This window comes from Liolophura sinensis, chromosome 8 (assembly GCF_032854445.1).
Source record: "Liolophura sinensis isolate JHLJ2023 chromosome 8, CUHK_Ljap_v2, whole genome shotgun sequence".
NCBI classification, from domain to species: Eukaryota; Metazoa; Mollusca; class Polyplacophora; order Chitonida; family Chitonidae; genus Liolophura; species Liolophura sinensis.
In genome coordinates, this window is record NC_088302.1 from 43,278,715 (window position 1) to 43,289,032 (window position 10,318).

Consider the following 10,318-nt stretch of genomic DNA (forward strand, 5'->3'; position numbering starts at 1 on the left):
GCTAAACAAGTGTAGTCCATTCACAAAGCACAGTGACAGGTGTAAAACAGGGGGGTAGAGGGCATGATCTAGAGCTCTTCACAAGTGGTTATTTTGCTGGGATGAGCAAGTCTGGGCAAGTCTTGAATGCACATGCACATGTATGCTTGGATGGCCGTCAGAAAAAGGTGATTTTATCTTGTACAAACAACTCTATAATAATAATGAACAAAACTTGACATTCACTTAGAAACCAGTTGCACATAATAATTAGTCTAATGTTATCATTTTAATTTAACACCTGTAGAACTTTCTTGCTGGCGTATTGAAGTGAAAATGAAAAAAAAAAAAAAAAAAAAAACTAAGGGAACTATACTTAACATATGCAGGGAAGAGAATCTTTTCCATTAAAATCAACTGAAACCTCCTCCACTAGTTGCAAGACATTCATTAGTGAAACAATTAGATTTGGCAATTTTGAAAAAGATTAGATACCTTGAAAATCCTGATTTTCCTTAACCCAACTGACATATACTAATTTTTAAAGATTTTTTTTCAACAAGAAATATTCAGTTATATGTGCAGATTTGAAGGTGGGCTTTTTCTGCCACATTTTGGTATTTGTTGACATGAAGAAATGTTTTCACGCCAAACTCTATATTTGTGAGATCTATCCATACGCTAGTATTAAGTAGATGTATATGTGACTAAATATGTAAAATCATTTGTCCGTTATTATAAACAGCTTTGGGCCATACTTTGGTATGATGATTTTTTTCATTACATTGTATTACTTTCCCCACCAGTGCAACCCACAGATTTTCGCATGTGAGATCAAGGCATTTTTCTGTATTTGTTGAATATGAGCGCTTTGTGACGTTCATAAAAATACTATGTCACATTTGTGGAGGACAAATGGCTTCCAATGTATGTAAGATAGTGCAAATAGCTAAGCATGTGTTGGTAGACACATATTCTGTTAAAAATAAATGAATGTGTTTATCTAATGATAATTACTTAACTTAGTTTTTCCTCTGACACTTTCTTCAATTCAAATATACATGTTCATAGATATTTTTACTAAGTCACAAACTTGTGGCTAAACAATGTGTAATATATACTGCTTCTGACTTAAAAGTAAAAGTTGTTAGAGGGTTCAGTAAAAACAATGAAGAAGTGAATGCATATCAACAGACATTTTTGATCCTCATGCCTGGATCTTGATCAGGTGAATAACAACTTGTATTTCAAACTGAAATGAAAGTTGTCATTCATTTGATAAAGATTTCTGCATAGGATCCAAAAGTTGTGTAACATGTAAAATTAAAGTAGAGATGCCTTGATTTCATTGTTATTATAATGTCTAAAAAATGTTAATAAACAACTTTATAAACACATATAAAATTGAAAGACAGGGGTTTTATTGCATGATACATTACAACATGGTCACTGACAATCATACAATATCTTCAGTTTTTTCATTACTTATTTACCTTTCCCAAAATGCTCAACCTTTTTATTGTCATTTGTTGAAGAAATACAAATATGATTGTTGAGACATGTACACATATTTAGTATCATGGCAACAAATGTTGCACTGGCAATACTCACACCTACCAGCATTGGTTTTACTCAAACCAAGCAGCATTGGTTTTGCTCACTCTAAGCAGCATTGGTTTTGCTCACACCAATCAGCACTGGTTTTATTCACACCAACCAGCGCTGGATTTGCTCACACCAACCAACACTGGTTTTTCTCACACCAAGCAGCATTGGTTTTGCTCACACCAAGCAGCATTGGTTTTGCTCACTCCAAGCAGCATTGGTTTTGCTCACACCAAGCAGCATTGGTTTTGCTCACTCCAATCAGCACTGGTTTTACTCGCACCAACCAGCGCTGGTTTTGCTCACACCAACCAACACTGGTTTTTCTCACACCAAGCAGCATTGGTTTTGCTCACTCCAATCTGCATTGGTTTTGCTCACTCCAAGCAGCATTTGTTTTTGCTCACACCAATCAGCACTGGTTTTACCCGCACCAACCAGCATTGGTTTTGCTCACACCAACCAACACTGGTTTTACTCACACCAAGCAGCATTGGTTTTGCTCACACCAAGCAGCATTGGTTTTGCTCACTCCAAGCAGCACTGGTTTTGCTCACACCAAGCAGCATTGGTTTTGCTCACACCAATCAGCACTGGTTTTACTCGCACCAACCAGCACTGGTTTTGCTCGCACCAACCAGCACTGGTTTTGCTCGCACCAACCAACACTGGTTTTACTCACACCAAGCAGCATTGGTTTTACTCACTCCAAGCAGCATTGGTTTTGCTCACTCCAAGCAGCATTGGTTTTGCTCACACCAAGCAGCACTGGTTTTGCTCACTCCAAGCAGCATTGGTTTTGCTCACTCCAAGCAGCACTGGTTTTGCTCACTCCAAGCAGCATTGGTTTTGCTCACTCCAAGCAGCATTGGTTTTGCTCACACCAAGCAGCATTGGTTTTGTTCACACCAACCTTCACTGGTAGTACTCCTACCAATCAGCACTGGTTTTACCACCAACCGTCACTAAGCAGCAGTGGTTGGATAATGCCTCAACACCCTGAACGATTATGTGAGATGGCTATTACTTAAAACCATAAAGATATATACATTATTGTACAATGAACTGTAAGCACATATTGAATTATGAATTTATTTATTTATTACTTTGTTTGGAGTTTCAGGCTGGGTTCAAGAATATTTCACTAATAAATTAAAAATAAAATATTAAAGAACAAAAGAAATTTGATGCTCAAATTTTATAGTGGCATTGATAACGTTTAAATCCAGTAATGTTGAATTAGTCTTTCTACTTTTATTTTCACCTTTGAGGAAAATTCTGTTGAAACTGCTGTTGGAATGTTTATTCATGCTCATAAAGGAGGTAAATTTCAAGCACTTACATCAGTGATTGTAAAAATATAAACCACATACATTGCCTAATCCATAACACAACAGAGCATTGAAGTTTTAAAACTCTGACCAAACATACAAATAGACTGGTGTACTCCCCTTGTAACTATCACACATTTACAGTGTAGACACTGCGTAGGGCTAAGAGCAGCCGAAGCACAGGTGTAACCAGGGCCATGATGACAGGTAAACTGTAATACTGCAGGTAGTACATGACATCCCTCACAGGTAACACTCCTAGTATGGTGAGCACCCCGTGGGTGGTTGGGGGGAGGCACTTTGTCCTCCAGTACTGAAGTACTGTCTCGAATGTGTCAGTCCTCAGGTTTGTGTGTACAATATCCCCCTGAAACAGTTACATGCAAGTCAGTGAGGATATGTTTATTTGCATTGTAGCTCATTGTCATTATACTCAAGAAATGTTCACTTATATAATGGCTGTCAGTTTTATGCATGAAACAAAAAATCAAAAGGCATTCTGACAATCCCACCAGCTTGCCTGGTATAGCAGTCAACTAGACAATGGGATCAGAATAAAGATAAAAGCTGTAAAGTGTGGTGGTGGTGGTAAAGACGTCATTGGGGGGAGTTCAGGCACAAAACTTAGGCAGTGATCTTTGATATGCAAATTGTGAATTGCATGCGGCAATCAGTGAACAGTTTCAATGCTGTGAATTGCTGAGCAAATGTTTAGCTATGGTAATAAAAAAAACTTCATTGTGGGGTGTTCAAGTACCAACTTGCTTTGATATGCAAATTGCTTCCCATGATTGGCAATCCATGTACTATGGGTGGCAGCTGCAGCCCTCTGATTGGCTCAGCAAATACTCAGCTGACAACAATCACTGTCTGCATTAATGGTTTAAACATTACGTCATAGTATAGGAAGACACATGCATCGGTCAGTGTCATAGGCCCAAGTACTAATACAGATGTGGGGAGCTTTCTACAGATACAGTGTAAACTAGATAAAATGGTATACACCAAGGTACAACATGTAAAATTCTTACACTCTATAAATCTGGTAAAGTAGCTAAATAGACAAAAAGCTTATCTAAATAAGTGACTGCATAAGAAACTGTAGCGCTAGAAAGAAAGGCTTGTAGAAATCTGTGTTCACAGGAGGCCAGAACGAAGTCAATCTGAATGTGTGCATGATGTCAACAAAACAGGGAAATGGTCAAATCGCCAGAGGAACCCAATACCCTTCTTGGTCTTCTACATGTACTTATGCAGTTCGGTAGGCCCGTCCTGTCATTATCTTACTGAAAATTGGTGGTTTACTCAGGCACTTCATTTTTAGCTCGCCTGTACAAAGTAAGGCAAGGTATTGTTACAGGGGGAAAAGTGTCAGTGTTGGTGTAAGGTTAAGCCTTCTTTTTAGCTCCAAACTGCATAAGTTAATAAAATGCCCATGTAAATAATAATAAATTACAACACTGCATACAAATTTAAGACTTACCAAAGTCTCACTGAGTTTGAGAATGTTTACCTCCACAGCTGTCTCCAGTTGTTGAGCAGACACCAAAAGGAATGTCATGAGCAGTGTCCAAGTCCCCACTACAGTCAGTAGGGACACCCTACAAACATTTACATGTATGAAGAACAAAACATGAAGGGAAACCAAAGGAATGTCATGAGCCAAGTTGCCACTCCAGTCAGCAGGGACACCCTACAAACTTTTACACGCATGAACAACAACACATGAAGGGAGAGCAAAAGGAATGTCATGAGCAGTGTTCAGTAGGGACACCCTACAAACATGTATATGTATGAAACAATAAATGAAGGGACACCAGTTATAAGGAATGCCATGAGCAGTGTCCATGTCTGCATTTCACGCAAGAGGGACACCCTACAATCATGTATGAAATAACAATAGATGAAGAAACAAAACACACCAGAGAGACTGCTTTGGAGTGGCTTAGCAGTTATAACCTATAATAAGTAGATTTGATCTGATAGGTGTTTTACGCCGAGCTCAAGAATATTTCACCTATACGACGGCGGCCAGCATTATGGTGGGTGGAAACCGGGCACAGCCCTGGGGAAACCCACAACCATCCGCAGGTTGCTGTCAGACCCTTGCCACGTACCTATAATAAGTAAAAGTGTTCTATCAAAAAAACCATGCTGTGAAAGTGTTAATCTTTATCTTGGAACTCCTTAGTCAAGGGGACAGGCCAAGTAGTGTTCGGACAGATGTCACTACACTGTCACTGGACTAGGTTTCATGTCTGGCATCTGAAGCATGGTGTACCAGTGAGACAGCATTTTAACATGTGTACGTTTGGAATAGCCAGCTACCCGAATACATGGTCATGCCAGGACCTTAACCATGCTGATAGTCTCATTAAACCCCCAAAAAACAAAAAGAAGAGGGGAATGTCGTCTTAGAAATTCTGATTCCCAACTTGTGCACCCAACACTGTAGAAGAGTGTATGTTAAACCTTACCATGTCTTGATGCGCCTGGGTGAGAGCTTGTTGGTGGAGAACATGCTGTCCCAGAGAAAGTAGAGCAGGACACCCACACCTGTTATGTAGATAAGGATATACAGCTGGTAGCCCACAGAGAGGCTGGACATGTCAAACCTCTGGTGGACTTCAACCTACGAGACAAAAAATTTCAATAGTTGCAACATTTTCCCTACATAAAGTAAGGATGATGTAGGAAACTAATATAAAGCCCAACAAAAGAAAACACTGTTAAAGCTTTAGACTCATAGTTGTATGTGGATTCATTGACAATATTGAAATTGAGGAATCACCACATAAATCTAAAAGGTTTAACAAGTTTTTGAACGACTTTTCAAAGAACATGGCAAGTGGGTCAACAGCTTGTGAAAGCTCTTGCATTTACTTGGTGATGCTTTGACGTCATTACTATCATTGTCAAAACTCTTAAACTTTAATTATCCATGAGTATTGACATATTCACCTAGGGTATGGATGTCTCTGGTATTATACCTAAATTCTAAAGTTTATCAGGCATAAAGAACCAATGCTGCTTCCAATCTATCAGATTTCATGTTTTGGAAAGTTTATGGGAGTGAGTGAGTGCTTGGGGTTTAACATTGTGCTTAACAATTTTCCTGTCATATGACAATGCAGAAGTCCTTAGAGTGCATGTTATGTGCCTCCTTGTTGCAGGATGGATTTCCACCGCTCTTTTATCTAGTGCTGCTTCACTGAGACGATTTGACGAAGGCAAGTAAGCCTCCCCACCCAAGCCATTAACTAATAGGTGGTCAACCAGTTGTTGTACTATCCCCTTAATGCTGAACACCAAGTCAGGAAGCTCCAACTTCCTCTTTTAAGGTCTTAGGTGTGACCTGACCCAGAAGCATACACTCTACCAACTGAGCCATCGGGGCCAGTCTGGAGAGATTATGGGAGCAGCAAGTCTACATCTAATAATCTATAATGTATATTGATTATAGCGAGTGGCTGGGAAATATGCTCTCACATTTCAATGAAATATTATCTTTACTTCACTATTGGTCATAAGGCCTTTTTTTGAAAGCAACACATAAAATGACATACATAAAAACATGTATTCTATTTATTATTTACATTCTGACAATATCATGATTTTGTGTATTTAAACAAGTTTAAGCTATGCTCAACACCAAAAACCTTAATAATCAAAATGGTTTTCTTGAATGCTAAACAGAGTTAATTCTTTAATCAAAATGGTTTTCTTGAATGCTAAACAGAGTTAATTCTTTAATTACCCTTTCATTTAAGCAAGCATTAATATTACTAATTATCCACACATATAGGTATTAAGGATGAATGAAAGAATGAATGAATCAATCAATGCCTGGGATTTTACACCATACTTAACAATTTTTCAGTCATGCTAGTTCATGGTTTATGGTTTATTAATATTCAGAGCCAAAAGGCCAGGAGTCCACTTACAGGTCTGATAACAGGGATACATATAGAGTAACAGAAGTGTATAATACACATACATGTAGGTAGAGCTAGGTAAATATAAAATACAATTTTTGTACAAAGATAGTGTAAACACAGGTAAACATATGATGTAATTCTTGGTACAGAAATGTTATAAGCCTACGTATGACAGCGAATGGTCATTTGGTGTGTGTCCATATACCGTGTCTTCTTGTGGCAGGCCGAAGACACAGGACAATGACACCCCAACCAGTCACATTATACTGAAACCGAGCCAACCGGTTCTATTTCTTTGCTTTAACCTCTCAGCACTGAGCGCCAAGCACAGCAGCAACAAGTACTTTTGAAGTCTTTGGTATGACCTGACCCGGGTTTGACCCAGGTCTCCAGACTTCGCAGTGGAAGCTCTAACCATTAGGCCACCAAAACGCTCCAATATGGGTATTAAGAGGAAATGGCCTCAAGTTAAGATAGCCGTTAAGATGATATAGTTCCATTAAAAGGTTTTCCAGCTGACTAATAATGACTATCCATTCTAAGGTCAGTCTTTTAGATAATGAAATAAAGTCACATGGTATACAATCAGTCATAATTAGAATATGCTCATCTTAATTACAGAATCCTCATCCGAACTCACCAGTAGTTTTCTGTACTGTATATGCCAGTTGACGACACTACTGTGGAAGAGATCCTCTGAGGTCAGGTCTATGGGGTGGTGATCAGAGAAAGTTACAAACTTACTGGTGTAGTGCCATAAACGCCTCAGCAAATTTCCTGCAAAGAACAAATGAAAACAAAATAACTTTGGGTTAGTTTCACTTCTGGTTTGGGGTAATAGAAAAGACGATCTGGCCAATGATCTCTAAATATGCTGTTTACATGTACTTATCAGATCAATACAAGCTGGTCGCCATTTTTTTTTCTTTTGCAATCTTCAGAGATGACTGGATGAGAGATTGGTGTTAAACATCATAATTTTTCAATTTTTATGACAGCGGTCAGGTTTATGTGTGAAAGTAAAGTGCTAAGAGTAAAGCATGACCCTTCACAAGGTCTGTGGCGACAAGAGCTGGATTTGAACACAGAAATGCACTGGTCAAGAGTCTGACAGTTGCAGCTATCCAGCCCTTCAGACTCGATTTTATAAGTCAAAGCGATTAATGTGCACATATCTTCCCTTCAGGTGAAGTCACACCCAAGAAACAAAATAAAAATTCTTTAACCCACAATGTAAAAAAATGACAACTATAAATGTGATTTGAAAATATCATGAGATCAATTGCCTGTTTCTTACTTTGGCCTTTAATGTACTTTCTTTACTGCTTAAACGATTGATAGGATGGGCAGTAACAAAGCAAAGCCTGAGAGTTATTTGAGTTAACAGTCTAAATCATAGTATTTTAACACATAGGTGTGGACGTGAATTTGTTTCAAAGTGACTTGCCACTGAGAAGACTTTTCTAAAGCACTACTGACTAACCAGCATTAAATTCATGGCTATGTATTTTGGCAATCTCAGTCTCTCCTAGTCTACAAAGAACTGATCAAGACAAATAAAAACTGACACATACCATGAAGCTTGGAGAAAGTGGCCAATGTTACAAGCAATAACCCAACACAACCAAGACTAAGCCTGATTATCTCCCCCTGACTCAGCCTCATGTCTTCCATCTCTGGCCACAGTGTCACGCCTCCACCAACATTTAGTTTGTCTGCTTGCTTCCTGGCATCCTCATGCTTCTTCATCAGCATCTTTTGCTTCTGTTTTAACTGACCTCCTGTAACCAAAGCAGAAAAAGTCTTTACGATTGTCATAATTTCTGAAGAAAGAGCTTTACAACAATCACCATGCAGACAAATGGAATGCATCAGCCAATCAGGAATCATTTATTTTTAACAGCAAAGAAACCCCTATATGAAGTATATATCAGATGAAAAATCATAAAACTTTCCAGGAAAATACAAGCTAGATTTACTTTTTTTTAGAATTTAAAATTAAAATAGTGTTAAAGCATCAGATACTGCGTTTGTCTGTAATGACACAGAAGGCATCAGTTATGTCACATCCATATTTTTTGCCACACTTTTCACTAATATGGTGGATGTCTGTTTCATGGGTAGAGGAAACCAGAGTTCCCGTGGTAACTCACTGTGACATACAGATGAACATTTGCATGTGACATACATAGTTACAGGCCATATGATATTGGTGGAAGATAACTGACCTTCAATGGCAATTACACTGCACAAACTGCCACCCGATCCTCCTCAACTGCTGATTGTTATCAAAGTCAAAAAATCTACAAAATTCAGTCCACAGTTGGGTTTGAACCCACACTTAGATTGAAAGGCATCTCAACCACTCAGCACTGGCCTGCTCCCACATATATTATATTCCATGTTCTCATAAATCCTGTGTTGCTGATATAAACACCAACTGTGATCTTTTTATTTATTTATTTGATTGGCGTATTACGTCAAACTCAAAAATAATTCACTTATATGACAGCGGCCAGTATTATCATATGAAGAAACTGGGCAATTCCGAAATGTGGTTAGCTAACCTGGAGTCATGCGTAACCTAGCCAGTCCTGGGCTACACTTGTCCTCGACCTCCAGTATTTCATTGTTCATTTTCTGCTCCAAGATATTCTTGACCTGAGAGATGCCCACCCCACTCCGGCCATTGGACAACAGTGGCGTTCCAGTTACACTACCCATGTCCCCAGAGGCAGTAAACATTGACACATCTCTATCGTCAAACACTGAACGAAGGGCAGAACGGGTCCTAACCCCCATCACTGAGCTGTTGAATGTGGTGCGGGACATGGTTGTTTTTATCCTTGCGGTTACCTATTCTGAAATACAAAAAAAAGAGATGTGTTTGGAATAAATTAACATCTCTCACTAGCTGGGTGTACAAACCTCAAAATGTCATTCAATTCAACTATGTGCACTGTATCAAATACTTTCAATGAACATGATTCTTTGCATTGTTTTTGCACATTAAATTCAAAAATGTAGGTTTAAAGAAAGCAGACTTCATAAATGAATACTGCTGTGACAAATGGGAGACTCGAGGACGAGCAGTAGAACGCATCGTTATCTTCTGTGATGTTGCCGTGGGTATGTACTTCATTTATGCTTTATCAGCGCACATACTCCGATAACTGTGACGTAATTTTTGAAAAAGCATAAATAGTAATTGCATATTCACAATGAAAAACACATTGCAGTACATGAATGTCAGAATTCTAAAACAGCACTTGCAGGTTCAGTTTAGATGGAGTTTAAGGAATGGGATGAACACCCATGTTAATTTGTTGTGTTGTTGTGGATATCATTACCAGTGAATAAAAGACAAGGCTACGTCATCGGCGGCAGAGGAGACCAATCTTTACGTCAGATTTTAGTATCGTCTGTCAGCCTGCTCAAAATCTTGAACTTGGTTGAAATCCGCGG

At 38.7% G+C, this 10,318-nt stretch overlaps 1 protein-coding gene across 2 annotated transcripts; it reads right to left on the reverse strand.

The window, feature by feature from the left end:
- Positions 1-2,456: 2,456 nt before the first annotated feature.
- On the reverse strand, positions 2,457-10,316 carry LOC135473765 (uncharacterized). 2 transcript variants are annotated; one of them, XM_064753651.1, is made up of 7 exons: positions 10,204-10,316; positions 9,421-9,714; positions 8,428-8,634; positions 7,494-7,630; positions 5,393-5,547; positions 4,399-4,516; positions 2,457-3,282 (listed from the first exon to the last, which is right to left on the reverse strand). In XM_064753651.1, the coding sequence occupies exons 2-7, from the start codon at positions 9,683-9,685 to the stop codon at positions 3,046-3,048; spliced, it is 1,119 nt and encodes a 372-aa protein (XP_064609721.1). In that variant the 5' UTR covers positions 9,686-9,714; positions 10,204-10,316; the 3' UTR covers positions 2,457-3,045. The 2 variants fall into 2 exon arrangements, with proteins under 2 accessions (XP_064609721.1, XP_064609722.1); XM_064753652.1 differs by having other exon boundaries at positions 9,421-9,709; positions 10,204-10,308.
- Between the last annotated feature and the right edge of the window lie 2 nt (positions 10,317-10,318).